This window comes from Loxodonta africana, chromosome 23, assembly GCF_030014295.1.
Source record: "Loxodonta africana isolate mLoxAfr1 chromosome 23, mLoxAfr1.hap2, whole genome shotgun sequence".
Taxonomy (NCBI): domain Eukaryota; kingdom Metazoa; phylum Chordata; class Mammalia; order Proboscidea; family Elephantidae; genus Loxodonta; species Loxodonta africana.
Genome location: NC_087364.1, coordinates 15,129,836 through 15,150,586, shown reverse-complemented (window position 1 = coordinate 15,150,586; position 20,751 = coordinate 15,129,836). Strand labels below are relative to the sequence as shown.

At 39.5% G+C, this 20,751-nt stretch overlaps 1 protein-coding gene across 1 annotated transcript; it reads left to right on the top strand.

Moving 5' to 3' along the window:
- Positions 1 to 11,055: 11,055 nt before the first annotated feature.
- Positions 11,056 to 12,314, top strand: LOC100673491 (heterogeneous nuclear ribonucleoprotein A1-like). The gene has a single exon (XM_064275270.1). The coding sequence runs from the start codon at positions 11,129 to 11,131 to the stop codon at positions 12,245 to 12,247; it is 1,119 nt and encodes a 372-aa protein (XP_064131340.1). The 5' UTR covers positions 11,056 to 11,128; the 3' UTR covers positions 12,248 to 12,314.
- The last annotated feature ends 8,437 nt before the right edge of the window (positions 12,315 to 20,751 follow it).

The window sequence follows — 20,751 nt, the reverse complement described above, 5'->3', positions numbered from 1 at the left end:
ATGGCTGCTCACAAGCTTTTAAGACCCCAGATGCTGCTTACCAAAGTAGGATGTAGAACGTTTTGTTCGTAAACTGCGTTATGCCAGTTGAGCTAGATGTTCTCTGCGACCGTGGTCCCCACAGCCCTCAGCCCAGTAATTCAGTGCCTCAGAATGTTTGGGTGTATCTATAGCGCTTCCATGACCTTGCCTTGGACAAGTTGTGATGGCTTCCCCAGTATTGTGTATTCTCTTACCCTTCATCAAAGTTACCACTTATCTATTGTCTATTTAGTGTTTTTTCCTACCACCCCTCCCCTCCCTGGTAACCATTAAAGATAGTTTTCTTTGTGTGTGTATAAACCTTTTCATAAGTTTTTATAGTAGTGGTCTCATACAATATTTGTCCTTTTGTGATTGACTTATTTCACTCAGCATAATGCCCTCCAGATTCATCCATGTTGTGAGATGTTTTGCAGATTCATCATTGTTCTTTATCATTGTGTAGTATTCCATTGTGTGTATGTACCATAGTTTGTTTATCCGTTCATTTGTTGATGGGCACCTAAGTTGTTTGAATCTTTTTGCTGTTGTAAACAATGCGGCAATAAACATGGGCGTGGATATATCTATTTGTGTAACAGCTCTTATTTCTCTAGGATATATTCCCAGGATCGCTGGATCATATGGTATTTCTATTTCCAGCTCTTTAACAAAGTGCCATAAAAACATTTTCCAAAATAGTTGTACCATTTGCATTCCTACCAGCAGTGCATAGGAATTCCACTCTGCCTGCAGACCCTCCAACATTTGTTAGTTTCTGTTTTTTTTTTTTTTTTTGGATTGGTTTATAGTGTTGAGATGAGATGGTATCTCATTGTGGTTTTGATTTGCGTTCTCTAATGGCTAGTGATCTTGAGCATTTCTTCATGTGTCTTTTAGCCGCCTGAATGTCTTCTTTGGTGAAGTGTCTGTTATTTCCTTTGCCCATTTTTTAATTGGATTAATTGTCTTTTTGTTGTAGAGGTGTTGGATTTTCATGCAGATTTTAGAGATTAGACCTTTGTCAGATTTGTCATAGCCAACAATTTTTTCCCAGGCTGTAGGTTCTCTTTTTACTCTCTTCTTTGGGTGAAGTCTTTTGATGAGCGTTAAGTGTTTAATTTTTAGAAGATCCCAGTTATCTAGCTTATCTCGTGATGTTTTTGTATTGTTAATTATGCTTTGTATCCTGTAAATGCCAGGTATTAGGGCCTCTAGCTTTGACCCTATTTTTTCTTCTATAATCTTTATAGTTTTGGTTTTATATTTAGGTCTTTGATCCATTTTGAATTAGTTTTTGTGTGCGGTGTGAGGTATGCGTACTGTTTCATTTATTTTTGCAGGTGGAAATCCAGTTTTGCCAGCGCCATTTATTAGAAAGACTGTCTGTTCCTCATTTGATGGACTTTCCCATTTGATGCACAGGTGTCTGTAGATGGATGGTTTACATCCGGGTTCTCAGTTCTATTCCATTGGTCAGTGTGTCTGTCGTTGTACCAGTACCAGGCTGTTTAGACTACAGTAGCTGTATAGTAGGTTCTGAAGTCAGGCAGTGCGAGTGCTCCTACTTTCTTCTTCTTCCTCAATAGTGCTTTAGTTGTGCGGGGCACCTTTCCTTTAAATATAAAGTTAGTGATTGGATTTTCCATCTCTTTAAAGAATGTTTTTGGTATTTGGATTGGGATTGCATTGTGTTTGTAGATTGCTTTGAGTAGAATTGACATTTTCACAATGTTGAGTCTACATATCCATGAGCATGGTATGTTTTTCCATTTATGTAGGTCTGTTTTGGTTTCTTGCAGTAGTGTTTTGTAGTTTTCTTTGTATAGGTCTTTTACATCCCAAGTTAGACTTATTCCTAAGTATTTTATTTTTTTAGGGGCTATTATAAAAGATATTATTTTCCTTTTCATCATTCTCTTTATTGGTGTATAGGAATCCAACTGATTTTCGTATGTTTATCTTGTATCCTGGAACCCTGGTGAAGCTTTCTATTTGTTCTAGTAGTTTTCTCATGGAGTTTTTTGGGTTTTCTATGTATAGTATCATATCATTTGCAAATAGGGACAGTTTTACTTATTTAAAAAATTGGATGCGTTTCATTTCTTTTTCTTGCCTTGTTGCTCTAGCTAGGACTTCCAGCACAATGTTAAATAGGAGTGGTAATAAAGGGCATCCTTGTTTTGTTCTTGTTCTTAAGGGGAATGTTTTCAGCCTCTTCATTAGGAGTGATATTGATCATTGGTTTTGTATATATGCCCTTTATTATGTTGAAGAATTTCCCTTCTGTACATATTGTATCGAGAGTCTTTTTTATCAGGAATTGGGGTTGGACTTTGTCAAATACCTTTTCTGCATTGATCGAGATGATCATGTGATTCTTTTATGTGATGGATTACATTGATTGATATTCTGATGTTGAACCATCCTTGTATACGTGGTATGAATCTCCCTTGGCCATGGTGTAATTTTTTTTTATGTGATGCTGAATTCTATTGGCTAGAATTTTCTTGAGAATTTTTGCGTCTATATTTATGACAGATACTGGTCTATAAATTTCTTTTATTGTGCTCTAAATGAAAGTTTACAGCTTAAGTTAGTTTCTCATGGAAAAGTTTATACATAGATTGTTATATGACACTAGTTGCTGTCCCTGTAATGTAACAGCACACTCCTCCTTTCCATTCTGGATTTCCTGTGTCCATTCAACCAGCTCCTGTCCCTTTCTGCCTTCTCATCTCACCTCCAGACAGGAGCTGCCCATTTAGTCTCATGTATCCACTTGAGCTAAGAAGCACACTCTTCATGAGTATCATTTTATGTCTTATAGTCCAGTCTAATCTTCATCTGAAGAGTTGGCTTCAGGAATAGTTTTAGTTTTGGGCTAATGGAGAGTCTGGGGGCCATATCTTCTGGGGTCTCTCCAGTCTCAGTCAGATCATTACGTCTGTCGTTTTTACTAGAATTTGAGTTCTTCACCCCAGTTTTCTCCTTCTCCATCAGGGACTCTCTTTTGTGTTCCCTGTCAGGGCAGTAGTTGGTGGTAGCTGGGCACCATCTAGCTCTTCTGGTCTCAGACTGGTGGAATCTCTGGTTTATGTGGCCCCTTTTGTCCTTGGGCTAATATTTTCCTTTTGTCTTTGGTGTTCTTCATTCTCCTTTGTTCCAGGTGGGTTGGGACTAATTGATGCATCTTAGATGGCTGCTTGCTAACTTTTAAGACCTCAGACGCTACTCACCAAAATGGGATGCAAAACATTTTCTTAATAAACTTTTTTATGCCAATTGACCTAGAAGTTCCCTGAAAACATGGTCCCCGTACCCCTACCCCTGCTACTCAAAGTGTTTGGTTGTGTTCAGGAAACTTCTTAGCTTTTGGTTTAGTCCACTTGTGCTGACTTCCCCTGTATTGTGTGTTGTCATTTTCTTCACCTAAGATAATTCTTTTCTACTATCTAGTTAGTGAATACTCCTCTCCCTCCCTTCCCTTCCCGTAACCATCAAAGAATGTTTTCTCCTGGGTTTAAACCTTTCCTTCAGTTCTTATAATAGTGGTCTCATACAATATTTGTCCTTTTGCAACTGACTAATTTCAGTCAGCATAATGCCTTCCAGATTCACCCATGTTATGAGATGTTTCACAGATTTATTATTGTTCTTTATCATTGCGTAGTATTCCATTGTGTGACTATGCCGTAATTTGTTTATCCATTTGTCGGTTGATGGGCACCTAGGTTGTTTCCATCTCTTTGCTATTGTAAAGAGTGCTGCAGTGAACATGCGTGTGCATATATCCATTTGTGTGACAGCTCTTATTTCTCTAGGATACATTCCAAGGAGTGGGATTGCTGGTTTGTATAGTATTTCTATTCCTAGCTTCTTAAGGAAGTGCCAAATCAGTTTCCAAAGTGGTTGTACCATTTTACATTCCTACCAGCAGTGTATATGTGTTCAAGTCTCTCCACAGTCTCTCCAACATTTATTATTTTCTGTTTTTTGGATTAATGCTAGCCTTGTTTTTTTTTTTTTTTTGTTGGGGTGACATGGCATTTCATTGTAGTTTTGATTTGCATTTCTCTAATGGATAATGGTTGTGAGCATTTCCTCATTTATCTGTTAGCCGCCTAAATGTCTTCTTTGGTGAAGTGCCTGTTCATGTCCTTTGCCCATTTTTGAATTGGGTTATTTGTCTTTTTGTTGTTGAGGTTTTTCAGTCTTGTAGATTTTAGAGGTTAGACCCTGATCGGATTTGTCTTGGTCAAAAATTTTTTTTCTAGTCAATAAGTTGTCTTTTTACTCTTTTGGTGAAGTCATTGACTTTTTGCATAACTGTTTGACTTTTAGGAACTCCCAGTTACCTAGTTTCTCTTCTGTTGTTTGTACTTTGTTAGTTATGGTTTGTATAGCATTTATGCCATGTATCAGGGCTCCTAGCGTTGTCCCTATTTTTTCTTCCATGATTTTTATCATTTTATATTTTATATTTAGGGATTTGATCCATTTTGAGTTTGTTTTTGTGCATGGTGTGAGGTATGAGTCTTGTTTCATTTTTTTTGCAGATGGATATCCAGTTATGCCAACATCATTTGTTAAAGAGGCTGTCTTTTCCCTATTTAATGGACTTTGGGCCTTTATCAAATATCAGCTACTCATATAAAAAAACCCATAGGTGGATGAATTTACGTCTGGATTCTCAATTCTGTTCCATTGGTCTGTGTATTTATTGTTGTACCAGTACCAGGCTATTTTGACTACCATGACGATGTAATAGGTTGTAAAATTAAGTAGTGTGAGACCTCCCACTTTGTTCTTCTTCTTCAGTAATGCTTTACTTATCTGAGGCCTGTTCCCTTTCCATATGAAGTTGGTGATTTTTTTCTCCATCTCATTAAAAAATGCCATTGGAATTTGGATCGAAATTGCATTGCATCTGTAGATCACTTTGGTAGAACTGATACTTTCACAATGTTGAGTCTTCCTATCCATGAGCAACATATGTTTTTCCACTTACGTAGGTCTCTTTTGGTTTCCTGCAATAGTGTCTTATAGTTTTCTTTATAAAGGTCTTTTACATCACTGGTTAGATATATTCCTAAGTATCTTATCTTCTTAGGGACTATCGTAAATGGCATTGATTTGGTGATTTCCTCTTTGAAGCTCTGTTTGTTGGTGTATGTAATTCCCTTTTTTGTGTGGAGACTCTCCTGGTTTTGGTATCAGGGTTATGCTGGCTTCACAGAATGAATTTGGTGTCCTTTCCATTTCTATGTTTTGATATAGTTTGAACAGTACTATTGTAAGCTTTTCTCTGAAATGTTTGGTAGAATTCCCTAGTGAAGCCATCTGGGCCAGGGCTTTTTTTTTTTGGTTGGGAATTTTTTTTATTACCTTTTCAATCTCTTTTCTTGTTATGGGTCTGTTCACATTTTCAACTTCAGTTTGTGTTAGTTTGGTAGATAGTGTGTTTCTAGAAATTTGTCCGTTTCCTCTAGGTTTTCATATTTGTTGGAGTATAGTTTTTCATAGTGCTCTGTTATGATCCTTTTTATTTCAGTTGGGTCTGTTATAATGTCCCTTATTTCATTTCTAATTTGGGTTATTTGCTCGCTCTCTTTTTTTTTCTTTTGTCCAGTGGTTTGTTGACTTTGTTGATCCTTCAGAGAACCAACTTTTGGTTTTGTTGATTCTTTCTACTGTTTTTCTGTTCTCTATTTCATTTATTTCTGCTCTGATCTTTATTATTTCCTTTTTTCTGGTGGCTGTGGGCTTCTTTTGCTGTTCTCTATTTATTCAAGTTGTGTAGCTAATGTTTTGATTTTGTCCTTTTCTTCTTTTTTTGATGTATGCATCTATTGCTATAAATTGACATCTGAGCACTGCCTTTGCTGTGTCTCAAAGGTTTTGATATGTGTTTTCATTCTCATTTGATTCTAGGAATTTTTTAATTCCATCTTTGATTTATTCTATTACCCAGTGGTTTTTAAGCAAGATGTTATTTCATTTTTTTCCCTTGTTTTTCTATTATTAATATCTACTTTTGTGGCGTTGTGATCAGAGAAGACACTTTGTATTATCTCAGTGTTTTGATTTTTTGAGGGTTGCTTTGTGGCCTAATATGTGGTCTGTTCTGGAGAATGTTCCATGTGCATCAGAAAAGAATGTGTACTTTGCTGCTGTTGGGTAGAATGTTCTGTATATGTCTGTGAGGTCAAGTTGGTTGATTGTAGCCTTTAGATCTTCTGTATCTTTGCTGAATTTCTTTCTAGATATTCTGTCCTTTACCAAGAGTGGTGTGTTGAAGTCCCCTGCTGTTATTGTGATGCTCTCAATTTCTCTTTTCAGTGCTGTTAGAGTTTGTTTTATGTATTTTGGAGCCCTGTCATTGGGTGCGTAGATATTTATTATGGTTTTGTTTTCATGGTGGATTGTTCCTTTAATCATTATATAATGCCCTTCTTTTTCTTTTATGGTAAATTTTGTTTTAATGTCTACTTTACCTGAGATTACTATTGCCACTCTTGCTCTTTTTTGGTAGCTGTTTGATTATTTTTTTCTATCCTTTGATTTTTAATAACTTTATGTCTTTGTTTCTAAGGCGTGTCTCTTGTAGACAGTATAATGATGGGTCCTGTTTTTTCATCCATTCTGTCACTCTCTGTTTATGTGTGCATTTAAGCCATTTACATTCAGTGTGATTATCGATAGATGTGAGTTTATTGCTGTCATTTTGTTGTGCCAGTTTGTGGTGCTGATGTTTTCTTTGTTCCTTTTACTCTTGTGTGCTGAGTTCCTTTTGTTTGTTTCCTTCATTTTTGTAGATTTTGTGTTCAATGAAACTTTATGTTTTTTTCTTTATTTTCATGAGTAGGTTTGTTAACATTCCTTGTGGCTACCTTGAAATTTACCCCTATCTTCCTAAGTTTAAACCAGTCCTTTATTACTTGATAATGCCTTTACTTCTTCTCCATTTGAAAGTTCTATACCTATGCTGTTTATTCCCTCTTTTATTGCTCTGACATTGTTGTCATTTACAGATTGATGTCCCTGTTCCCTGTTGTAAATCTTTTAGTTTATTTTATGCTTGAGAGTACATTATCTAGTTTGGTATCTGTCTGATGCTGTCTTATGTGTTAGATTCAGGTTGTTTTCTGATGTTGGTTCTCTAAGTGAAGAACTCCCTTTAATAATTCTTGTAAGTTTGGTTTGGTTTTTACATGTTCCCTTAATTTCTGTTTTTCTGGAAATGTCCTAATTTCGATTCCATTCAGTGCTTGATTGAGCTCTTTACTCCCCTGTTTGGTACTTAGGGTTCCAGGATATTTGTATCGGTTTTACTTAGTTTTTCAGGTCTTTGCTGCAGAGGGACAGTGTGGTGCTTCTGTTTATAGCACCATGTTCACTCCCTCCAGAAGTTTTTATCTCTTAAGGTAGCCCATGCTTAGTTTCCAGCTATTAGTCAATAAGCCCTAATTATTCCTACTCGAAGACTATAGCCTTCAGTACGGATTATACCTCAACATAAAGAAAACAAAAATCCTCACAACTGGACCAATAAGCAACATCATGATAAAGGGAGAAAAGATTGAAGTCAAGGATTTCATTTTACTTGGATCCACAATCCACAGCCATGGAAGCAGCAGTCAAGAAATCAAAAGATGCTTTGCATTGGGCAGATCTACAGCAAAAGACCTCTTTAAAGTATTGAAAGCAAAGCTGTCACCTTGAAGACTAAGGTGCTCCTGACCCAAGCCATGGTGTTTTCAGTTACCTTGTGTGCATGTGAAAACTGGATGATGAATAAGGAGGACTGAAGAAGAATTGAGGCCTGAATTGTGGTGTTGGCAAAGAATATTGAATATACCATGGGCTGCCAAAAGAACGATCAAATATGTCTCGGAAGAAGTACAACCAGAATGCTCCTTACAAGCAAGGATGGTGAGACTGTGTCTCACATACTTTGGACATGTTATCAGGAGGAATCAGTCTCTGGAGAAGAACATCATACTTGGTGTCATAGATTGAATTATGTCGCACCAAAAATGTGTGTATCAACTTGGTTAGGCCATGATTTCCAGTGTTGTGTGGTTGTCCTCTATTTTGTGATTGTAATTTTATGTTGAGAGGATGAAGTGGGATTGTAACACCACCCTTACTCAGGTCACCTCCCTGATCCAAGGTAAAGGGAGTTTCCTTGGGATGTGTCCTGCACCACCTTTAATCTCTTAAGAGATGAAAGGGGAGCAAGCAGACAGTTGGGGACCTCTTACCTCCAAGAAAGCATCACCAGGAGCAGAGCGTGTCCTTTGGAAACAGGGTCCCTGCGCCTGAGAGGCTCCTCGACTAGGGAAAGATTGAGGACAGGGAACTTCCTCTAGAGCTGACAGAGAAAGACTTCCCCTGGAGCCGACGCCCTGAATTTGGATTTGTAACCTACCAGACTGTGAGAGAATAAATTTCTCTTTGTTAAAGCCATCCACTTGTGGTATTTCTGTTATGGCAGCACTAGATGACTAAGACACTTCATAAAGTAGAGGTCCAGTGAAAAAGTGGAAGACCCTCAACAAGATGGATTGGCACAGTGGCTGCAACAATGTGCTCAAGCATAACAACCATTGTGAGGATGGGCAGGACTGGGCAGTGTTTCATTCTATTGTACATAGGGTAGCTATGAGTCAGAACCAACATGATGGCACCTAACAACAACAACAATATGGTTCAATTTGGATATTTTCTACTGATATGCATTTTAATTCACTAATTCCTATTCTGTTGGATTTAATCTGATACTGAGTCTATCAATTGAATTATTAATTTCAGGTATAATCACTCTTTGTTACCAAATTTTCATTTGCCTATTAGAAATATATAAAGTCTTTGCAATAGCCTTTTTTTTTTTTCCCAGAAATGAAAAGCTTATCTTCAAATCTGTATGGAATTTCAAAGGGCTTTGAATAGTCAAAACCATCTTGAAAAAGAACAAACTAGGAAGACTTGCACTTCCTGATCTCAAAACTTACTACAAAGCTATGGTAATCATAACTGTGTGCTAATGGTATAAAGAAAGACATATAAACCAATGGAATAGAATTGAGAATCCAGAAATAAACCCATACATCTATGGCCAATTGATTTTTGACAAAAATGCCAAGTCTCTCAATGGGGAAAGAATGGTCTTTTCAACAAATTGTGCTGGGACAACTGGATTTTTACATGCAGAAGAATAAACCCCTGCCTTATACTGTATATGATGATTAACTCAAAGTGAATCGATAACCTAAATATAAGCAGTAAAGCCATAAAAGTTTTAGAAGGAAACATGAGGTAAATCTTTATGACCATGTATTTGGTAATAGATCCTTAGACACAACACCAAAATCAAGAGCAGTAAAAGAAAAAATAAATTAGACTTCATCAAAATAAAATCTTTTTTGGGTTAAAGAACATTATCAAGTAAGTGAAAAGACAACATAGAGAATGGGAGAGAATATTTGGATATCATATATCTGATAAGGGTTTAATATCCAGAATATATAAAGAACTCCCTTACATATTCTACAACTCAACAACAAAAAAACAATCGGCCTGATTTAAAAACAAACCAACAAAAAACAGTGAATAGACATTCCTCTAAAGAAGATATGCAAATTTACAGTAAGCATATGAAAAGATGCCCAATGTCATTAGTCCTTAAACCAAAACCAAACTTGTTGCCTCATAGAGATCCGATAGGGAAATGTAAATTAAAAGCACAATGTAATACCACTTCACACTCACTAGAATGGCTATTATAAAAAAAAAAAAAAAGGAATATAACAATTATCAGTAAGGATGTGGAGAAATTGGAATGTTTACACATTGCGAGTGGAAATGACAAAAAGTGCAGCTACTATGGAAAACAGTTGGGCAGTTCCTCAAAAAGTGTGGCAAGACAGGGCAGTAAGTTTATGTTAATGGTGGTGAAATGATTTGGGAAAGGACATTGAGAAAGGTGGCACAACTTGAAGAATGTAACTGAATTGTACATGTTCTTGGTGTATGTTTTGTTATATATATATTTTATACTTAATACACAGCAGTTTACTATAGAATTACTACATGACCCAGCAATTTCACTTCAAGGTATACATCCAGAAGACTTGAAAGCAGGGACTCAGACAGATTTTCTACACAAATGTTCACTGCCACGTTATTCAGAATAGCCCAAATGTGGAAACAGCTCAAGTGTCCATCAACAGATGAATGAATAATCAAAATGTGATATATATGGACAGTGAAATATTATTCTGCCATAATAAGGGATAAAGTTCTAATACATGGTACATCATGGATGATCCTTGAAAACATTATGCTAAGTGCAATAGGCCAGACACAAAAGGACAAATATTGTATGATCCCATTTTTATGAATTATCTAGAATAGACAAATACATAGAGACAAAAAAGTAGATTGATGGTTACCATGGGCTGGTGGAGTGTGGGATGGAGAGTTATTGCTTAACAAATACAGAGTTTCCATTTGGGGTGATGAAAAATTTTAAGAAACAGTGGTGATGGTTGCACAATATTGTGAGTGTGATTAATGCCACTGGATTGTACACTGGAAAATTGTTAAAATGGCAAATTTTATGTTGTTTATATTTTGCCATGATTTAAAAAATATAGATAGATCAATAGATGGATTGATTCTTGGTTTTTGGTGAAATTCTACATTTTTTCTTCTATTGGATATAATTACAGGTCTTTTAATGTCCCTTCCCTGTCTGGTAATTTCAATATCTAATTCATCTGTGGGTCTTTTAATATCATCTATTTTTTTTCTTAGATTTTGGATTACTTGGTTTCATTTTTTACAACGTTTTCTTTGGATGGTGGACATTGTTAATGACAGTTTATATATTTTTTTCTGGCTGACAGATAAAATACCAGTGTATCATCATGATTCTCATATGCTTCCCTTCTCTAATTGTTCATAAACCTTAAGATCTGTTGTTACCGAATGCAGTGGGTCCACTGCTTGTACTCTCCTTAAGAATAACTAAAATTCGCTCCTTTCTGCTTGTGGACGCCGCCAAGGAAACATCGTTAAGTAACCTCTTCTTACTACCGTCATGTCTAAGTCAGAGTCTCCTAAAGAGCCCGAACAGCTGCGGAAACTCTTCATCGGAGGTTTGAGCTTTGAAACAACGGATGAGAGTTTGAGGAGCCATTTTGAGCAATGGGGGACGCTCACGGACTGTGTGGTAATGAGAGATCCAAACACCAAGCGCTCCAGAGGCTTTGGGTTTGTTACTTACTCTACTGTGGAGGAGGTGGATGCAGCCATGAATGCAAGGCCACACAAAGTAGATGGAAGAGTTGTGGAACCAAAGAGGGCTGTCTCACGAGAAGACTCTCAAAGACCAGGTGCCCACTTAACTGTGAAAAAGATCTTTGTTGGTGGCATTAAAGAAGACACTGAAGAACATCATCTAAGACATTATTTTGAGCAGTATGGGAAAATTGAAGTGATTGAAATCATGACGGACCAAGGCAGTGGCAAGAAGAGGGGCTTTGTTTTTGTTACTTTTGATGACCATGACTCTGTAGATAAGATTGTCATTCAGAAATACCATACTGTGAATGGACACAACTGTGAAGTAAGGAAAGTCCTATCAAAGCAAGAGATGGCCAGTGCTTCATCCAGCCAAAGAGGTCGAAGTGGTTCTGGAAACTTTGGTGGCGGCCGTGGAGGTGATTTTGGTGGGAATGACAACTTTGGTCGTGGAGGAAACTTCAGTGGGCGTGGTGGCTTTGGTGGCAGCCACGGTGGTGGTGGATATGGAGGCAGTGGGGACGGTTATAACGGATTTGGTAATGATGGTGGTAATGGAGGAGGAGGCGTTCCTGGTTACTCTGAAGGAAGCAGAGACTATGGAAGTGGTGGACAGGGTTATGGAAACCAGGGCAGTGGCTATGGCGGGAGTGGCAGCTATAACAATGGAGGAGGCGGAGGCGGCTTTGGCGGTGGTAGTGGAAGCAATTTTGGAGGTGGTGGAAAGTACAATGATTTTGGCAGTTACAACAATCAGTCTTCAAATTTTGGACCCATGAAGGGAGGAAACTTTGGAGGCAGAAGCTCTGGCCCTTATGGTGATAGAGGTCAATACTTTGCCAAACCACGAAACCAAGGTGGCTATGGCCGTTCAAGCAGCAGCAGTAGCTATGGCAGTGGCAGAAGGTTTTCATGACTGCCAGGAAACAAAGCTTAGCAGGAGAGGAGAGCCAGAGAAGTGACGGGGAAGCTACAGGTTACAACAGATCTGTGAACTCAGCCAAGCCCAGTCGTGGCAGGGCCTACCGGCTACAAAGAAGACATGTTTTAGACAATACTCATGTGTATGGGCAAAAAACTCGAGGACTGTATTTGTGACTAATTGTATAACAGGTTATTTTAGTTTCTGTTCTATGGAAAGTGTAAAGCATTCCAACAAAGGGTTTTAATGTAGATTTTTTCACCCATGCTGTTGATTGCTAAATAGTCTGATCATGATGCTGAATAAATGTGTCTTTAAAAAAAAAAAAAGAATAACTAAAATTCAAGTGGATCGATTGGACTGGAATAGGGGATGGAAAATGATACTGGTGAAGAGCGAGCTTCTTGGATCAAGTGGACACATGAGACTATGTTGGCATCTCATGTCTGGAGGGGGGTGAGAGGGTAGAGGGGACCAGAAGCTACCTGAATGGACACGAGGAGAGAGAGCAGAGGGAAGAACTGTGCTGTCTCATTGAAGGGAGAGCAGTTAGGAGTGTATGCAAGGTATATGTAAATTTTTGTATGAGAGACTGACCTGATTTGTAAACTTTAACTGAAAGCACAATAAAAACTAATTAAAAAAAAAAAAAGATTCAAGTGGATTTAAAGCAGGCATAGTTTAATACTCGCAGTGAGTAGGGGACAGGGAGATCACTCTCAAAGCACTGTCTCTCAGAACAAATGGCTGGGAGAAGTTTTATACTATGTAGTAAAAGGGAAGTTATACATATTCATTAAACTTCTGGGAAATAGCATGCATATTTTAAAAAAGGGCTGGGCTGAGACTTAGCACAGAAGTGGATGTTCGACTTCTCGTTTCTGAATTGGGTCTGGCTACTCTCTGGTGACACATGTCTGGCATTTTTAGTTCCCTGACATGAGTTTCTTGGTTCCTAGGCAGAATTCATTATGGGATGGGCACATCGAGCGGTCAACCACATCGTTTCTGTGCCTGCTCGGGATTCTGGTTTTAGTTGATTTGCCTGAATAACAATCCTATGAGGAAGTGTTAAGGGAAATCTGATTGCTTATCATTTAAAATTTAGCCACAGGTTGAGATACCAGTTTCCTTGTATCTGGCCCTACACCATATCTTGTTTGCTTTGTAATTTTCTACAGCCTCTGTTCACAAGAAGGTTAATTTTACCTCAGGACTCCAGACCTGTCTCACTGCCCCTGGAGAAATTCACACTCCTCATTCTTGAGTGGTGTGGGGACAGAGGTCTCTTCTTTTGAAACTGCTTCCTGCTAGCATGGGACGTAGAAGCCTAAAGGTTAGAGGTGTGGAACTCTCGTGTTGTCTGAGCTAAACTGTCATATCTCTTTCGTATTTACATTGGCCCTTTACTAGGCTTTTGTCTCTCCTCTTGATAAGGGATGGTTTGAAATCCCTGAGCAACCATCATTTGGAGCTGGAACTTTTTAATCACTTGAAATGACTCTACTGTTTGGGGAGAAGGCACCAGTTCATTAAGGCACACACCAAGACACAGATGTTTGTCTAGAAAGAGGAACAACACAAGCAAAGGTTAAAATAAAAAGTAATAAAAGGGCTAGAGCAAAAACAATTCTTAATACCTCTATAGCACTTGTTTTCATGATACTTACTTGCCCGTCTTCGTTTTATCTCCTGAATAGCCACTTAGGCCCTTTAACTGTTTCACAGGTATATGACTCTCAATTTATGGAAGATTCATCAGAATTTTTCAGGTGGAGAAAAAGGCTTGACTTGAGAATGATTGACCCACGGAGTGACTCCTTTTAACCTGAAAGCAGAAGGGGTTGTTAATAATACCTGATATGGGCCTACCCATTTTTTAGCCAGTTGATCTCTGGGGCTCTCTTCTGGCCATGTTTTCAAAAGCACCAAGTCTCCTGGTTGGAATTGCAAGTCACCCTTTGTAGGTTCAGGGAGTATCTGGTTGCCATATTTTTGGAGTGGTGTCTGAATTTCTCTCAGGGTAATGATATATTTTAATGTTTGTTGAGTCCCATGATCCAAAGGATTATCTGCCTTGAGAAAAGGTCTTCTGTAAGTCAGCTCAAATGGGCTTAGTTTTAGAACCTCTCTGGGGCAGCCCGTATCCTGATCAAAGCAAGAGGCAGCGTATTAACCTAGATTTCTTGAGTTTCTTGGCATAGTTTTGTAAGGTTTTTTTTTTTTTTTCAGAGTTTGGTTCATTTTCTCCATACTTCCTGAGGACTGAAGTCTCCACACTGAGTGGAACTTATATGTGATGTCCAAGGATTAGGATAAATTTTGAGTTATTTTAGCAGTAAATGCAGGCCAGTGTCTCTTTGGAGGGACCAGGGTATGCCGAACCTGGGTATGATCTCTTTCAGAAGCCATTTACAGACTGTTGTAATTTTTAAGTCCTAGCAGGGAAGGCCTCTACCCATCCTGTGAAGGTATCTGTAAAAACCAACAGATATTTGAACCCTCAACATGGGGGCACTATTGTAAAATCTATTTGCTGGCCCTCCCCTGGGTTTGTTCCCTCATGGTGAACAGGTTTTAGTAGGGGACGAGGTATTGGGTGAGTATTTGGATTGTTTCTTAAGCATATTTTGTAGCCTTTGGGAACCTGCTGTATCACTTTCTTTAAGGCTTTTTTTTTTGCCTGTATTAGGGTTTTAAGCTGAAGATGCCATGTCTCTTGACCATGATGGCTGGCCTCATGGCTCATCTTAACCACCTTCCAGAGTTCATTGCTGGGAATGTAAACCCTTTTATTTTCATTCTGTTACCAACCATCAGCCTGCTTCTCAAATCTCTGAATTTCTTCATCCTGAATATTTTCAGGGCTATATTGGGGGTTAATGGTTGAAAGATTGATGTCAGGAATGAGGGTCCTCTGGGTTACTGAGGACTGTATACAAGTGTTTTTTTTGTTTTTATAGTGACACCATTGGCTTTATTGTCACCCAGAGAAACTGGAATGTTCTCTTTCTGATGTCCCCTACAATGTATAACAGCCACTTTAGGGGGTTGTTGTATTGCCTATATGAGTTCTAAAATGAGATTATCATACTTAATGGGTGAGTTCTTTGAGTTTAAAAGCCCTCTTTCTTTCCCAATAGTACCATGAGCATGTATGATAGAAAAGGAATATTTGAAATCTATATGTATGTTAATTTTTTGTCTTTCAGCAATTGTAGTGCTTGAGTGATGGCAACAAGCTTGGCTTTTTGTGCAGACATTTGAGGGGTAAGGGCTGTGCCTCTATAATGTCATGTAAACTTACTATTTCACATCGGCTCTGGGGACACCTTGTTCCACAAAACTACTCCCATTAGTGAACCAGTCTTCATTTGTGTTTTCTAAGGGACTGTCTTTCAAATCAGGCCTGCTGGAATAGACGTGGTCAATTGTTTTAGTACAGTTATGGACTAGCTCATTGTCTTCTAACATTATAACAGGCAGCAGTGTAGCAGGATTTAGAACCTGATACACCTTTAGAGGCATGTCAGGAGAATCTAATAATATGGCCTGGTACTGGGTTATTTTGCCTCTTGAAAGCCCATTCTCTCCTTTAACTTCTAAAACAGTTTGAACCTGCTGGGGTGCGAGCACCTCCATAGGTTGTCTTAAAGTAAATTTAGATGCCTCTTTAACCAGGATCACAGTGGAAGTGACTGTCTACAAACAGGCCAGCCAGCCCTGCACCACCAGGTCTAATTGTTTGGAGAAATAGGCAACTGGTCCAGTGAGAGAGCTGATTTGTTGGGTGAGTACTCCCAGGTCCTGTCCTTGTCTTTTATGAACATATAACCAAAAAGTTTCAGTAAGTCTGGAAGACCCAATGCAGGGGCTCTACCTTATTTTAATTTGATGGTTTCAAATGTTGCTTTACGCTCTTGTGTCTATTCTAAAGGTCCACTCTCGTCTCCTTTTAGGGACTCATATAAGGTTTTTGTTATTAGCCCAACATTGGGTATTCAGATCCTACAAAATTTAGCCATGCCCAGAAATGTTTTCATGTGGTAGGCGCTAGAAAAGAAGTTATGGCTAATTTTTTTCTTTTTTTCAGGCAGCAATTGTTGCATGTCTGGAGAGATTTGAAGCCCCAAATATTTTACTTCTTTCTGTACAATCTGGACTTTTTCAGGAAAACTCTATAACTTCTATTCGCCAAGTGGTTTAAGGTTTTAATGGTATTATGGTTTGAAGTATCCTGGTCTTCACTGGTTATCAATAAGTCATTCACATACTGAGCACTATTTTTCCTTCTAGTGCTAAGTCTCTGAGATCTTTAGCTAAAGTTAGGTGAGGAGAATTTTTAAAGCCCTGAGGGAGAGCTATCCACTTTTACTGGGTTTTTCCCCTGGTGTCTGGATCTTCCCGTTTAAAAGTGAATCACTCTTGGGAGTCAGGGTGTAGAGGTACACAAAAGAAAGCATTTTTTAAATATAACACAGTAGAATAGGAGGCAGCCTGAGCAAGCAAGGTGTATGGGTTGGGGACCAGTGGGTGGATCGTCACTACAGCCTCATTTACTGCTCTTGAATCTTACACAAAGCGATATTTTCCATTAGATCTTTTAACAGATAAAATGGGAATGTTACAAGGGGATTGGCAAGGCTCAATGAGTCCTTGTCTAAGGAGCCTTTCTAATACTGGCTTAATCCCAGCTCTTGCCTCTAGCGTAAGAGGATATTGCCTTTGCTAAGGGAGAGCAGCTCCTGGTTTTAGTTCAACCCAGACAGGATTGGCGTTGTTAATTCTTCCTGATTGATTCACATTTCAAACTAGAAGATTTACTTTTGCTAGGTTATATTGAGGGATATTGGGTGTCTTTTGTGCACAGCCCTCTGTCTCAAGGAGTGCTAAAAGTCCCATTCCTTGACTTTTATCTATTTCCAAAGTGACACGATTCCCAGAAAGGAAAACAGTAGCCCCTAATTTAGTTAACAGATCCCTGCCAAGCAAAGGGACCGGATATTCAGGTACATATAGGAAAGAATGAGATTAAAGTACGTGTACCAACCGCACAGGATAAGGGCAATGTAAACCTCTTGGTCTGAGACTGTCCCTAGACTCCCGTTATCACACAATCATGACTGGAGAGTTGGCCAATAGGTTTGTTCTATGTTGTTGAAAACCTTAAAAGCTTATACCAGTTTGGACAGCAGGGTCTGACATTCAGTCTCTAACTTCTGGAGCTTCCTTCTAATGTCTGGGATACTCTGAGTTACAAAAATGTAGACCCAGCAGGGGGTCAGACTCTGGTGCCTCTGGGTATATGTTAGTAAACTTCTTAAAATTCTCTGTCAGCCTGCTCAAGAAAGCTGCTGGGTTTTCATCCTTTCCTTGAGTTACCTTGTTGATTTTTAAATAGTTAACAGACTTATAAGTGCACTTCTGCATTCCTTCAACTCTGCAGGTCAAAAAATGCTTCATTTTTGCCCAATCTGGTCAGTCCTGATAATCCCATCTAGAGTGTGTCTTGGGAACTGCCCCGTGCCCTGATCTCAGAACACTGTGCTAGGGTTAGTGGGGATAAAGCTGTTAGCATGTTCTCTTGCCTTTGCAAGTATTCTATTTTTCACCTCAGTAGTGCAACAGGTGGTTAAGATTACTATCACATCCTGCCAGGTAAGAGCAAAGTTAAAATTAAGCTTAACAAGCCCTTCTCTGAATCTTTCTAGATTTTCTGAAAAATTTCCTAGCTTTTCTCTGTACATACTTAAATCTAAAACTGAAAAGGGGACCTGTACCCAGACTACCCCATACTGTCCATCCACTACCTCTTGCAGAGCTTAAAACGCCCTGAAACTTTGTTAGAGTCTGAGAGGGGAGGATGAAGATTTTGAGGATGGAGGACCATAGGAATAGGAGGGAGCTCGTTAGGGCCCAGTATAAGAGATACCATGGGTCCTGAATGTGAGGTAAGGGAAGGTGGGGCAGTGGGGTGCTGGGAACTGGGTCAGAAACAGTAGGACGGGATGAGTTGGGAGGGAGGTATGCTGGGGGGTCAGGTGGGGGAACTGCTGAGGCCAGCGCAGGACCTCGATTTAAGAGGGGGTCTTCCAAAAGATCTGACTCCCCAGATTCCTCTGGAGGGTCCTTTGGTTGTCCTCGGTGGCCGTGGCCACATGGGTCAGTTTACATTTCACTTGCAACTTCTTGTTCTGGTATAGAGCCTTAAAGGCATGATCATAGGGGATTTCATCCCATTTCTCCCCTCTTACAAAATAAATCTAACTGTAAAATGGTACTACCACCAGCTTTTTCTTTTTAGTCCAATAGAAATTTTTCTTTCATGCTGCAGCTAAGAGCTTTCCCAGCTTTGGGAGAGAACCTCCTTTTGGAATTTTAACAGTCTGGCACATTCCCTGAACTATGATCCAACTCCCAGTCTAAACTAAAAATCTGTCCTCCCTGTGTCTTTCTTTCTTTAGTCTAATCAACAAATCTCCAGGAATCCCTATGTCCATGCTTTAATTCAACCTAGATCTCCTTTCTCCAATTAATTTCCATACAACACACAAAGACCACATGCGCACATGATGCACAGGCAGACAGAGAGCGCTCGGATCAGGCAAGCCAAAGAAAAGAAAGGGAACTGTATAGTCTCCTCTTACCGGGTATGTCTGAGACCCTGCTCCAGTCTTCTGGATACCTCGTACCCGCCATACCAGATGGAGGGACTTCAATCTCCCATTCGGGCATTGATGGGGATGTCTACATCCGCTCCCTGGAACCAGACCAGGGTGGGGGGGTTCAATCTCCCAATCAGGCACTGATGGAGATGTCTACACCCACTCCCCAGAACCAGGGTGCACAAACCAGAGACAGATACAACCAGAGACAGACTAGGACAGACAATCACAGAGAAACTATGCCTGCCTGTTAGCCAAATTGAAAGTAAACTCTCGGAGTCAGAACTCACCAAGCCAAAGGAGTCCAGGTGGTCACTTCGTTCATCCAGGGAAGGTTCAGTCCACTCCAGTAGCTGACTTGGGGACCCCCAATTAGGGTCCCATCTGGGTTGCCAGGCAATTTGTTACCGAATGCAGTGGGTATGCTGCTTGTATTCTCCTTGAGAATAACTAAAGAGTCAAGTGGATTTAAAGCAGGCATAGCTTAATACTCACAGCAAATAGGAGATAGGGAGATGACTCTTAAAAACACTGTCTCTCAGAACAAAGGGCTGGGAGAAGTTTTATACCATGCAATAAAAGGGAAGTTATATATATTCATTAAACTGCAGGGAAATAGCATGCATATTTTAAAAAAGGGCTGGGCTGAGACTTAGCACGGAAATGGGTGTTGGACTTCTCGTTTCTGAGTTGGGTCCGGCTACTGTCTGGTGATGCGTGACTGGCATTTTTAGTTCCCTGACATGAGTTTCTTGGTTCCTAGGCAGAACTCATTATGGGATGGGGACATCCAGCAGCCAACCAAATCACTTCTATGCCTGCTCGGGATTCTGGTTTTAGCTGGTTTGCTTGAATAACAATCCTCTGAGGAAGCGTTAAGGGAAATCTGGTTGCTTATCATTTAAAATTTAGCCACAGGTTGAGATACCAGTTTCCTTGTATCTGGCCCTACACCATATCTTGTTTGCTTTGTAATTTTCTACAGCCTCTGTTCACAAGAAGGTTAATTTTACCTCAGGACCCCAGACCTGTCTCACTGCCTGTGTTTTTTGCTTTCTAATGCCTTCAAACAATTTGTCTTAGTTTGGTTTCTCCCAGAAGTAGACCCTAAACCAAGGATTTAATGCAATAATTAATTAAGAATGTGTTCCTTGAATAAGCCATTAAGCGAGTGGAAGAAGGGGAAGAAATCAAGGAAGGGTACAATTTAGGTGAAGACCTAGACTCAGCCTCATGTCTGGAATGCTCTGAAACATCAATTCCCACCTTTGAGTTTGTTTTAACCTGAGACAAAGGAGCTGAGTTTTTGTATTCCAAATAGTCAGTCACTGGCTATTCCCCATCCTTGTTAGGTGCTGTCGAATCGCTTCTGACTCATGTACAACAGAATGAAACACTGCCTGGTCCTGCGCCATCCTCACAATCATTGTTATGCCTGAGCCCATTGTTGATGCTGTGTCAATCCAAATCATTGAAGGTCTTTTCCTCCTTTTCGCTGGCCCTCTACTTTACCAAGCATAATGTCCTTCTCCAGGGACGGATCCCTCCTGATAACATGTCCAAAGTATGTGAGACAAAATATCACTGTCCATGCTTCTAAGGAGAATCCTGGCTGTACGTCTTCCAAACAGATTTGTTTGTTCTTTTGGCAGTCCATGGTGTATCCAATATTCTTCGCCAACACTGTAAATCAATGTTGTCAGTTCTTCCTTGGTCTTCCTTATTCATTGTCCAGCTTTCACACGCAAATGAGGTGACTTAAAACACCATGGCTTGGGTCAGTCCCACCTTAGTCCTCAAAGTGACTTCTTTGCTTTTTGACACTTTAAAGAG

Excerpts from the sequence above, each read along its gene's own strand:
- LOC100673491 (XM_064275270.1), top strand. The coding sequence starts at position 11,129 with ATGTCTAAGTCAGAGTCTCCTAAAGAGCCCGAACAGCTGCGGAAACTC.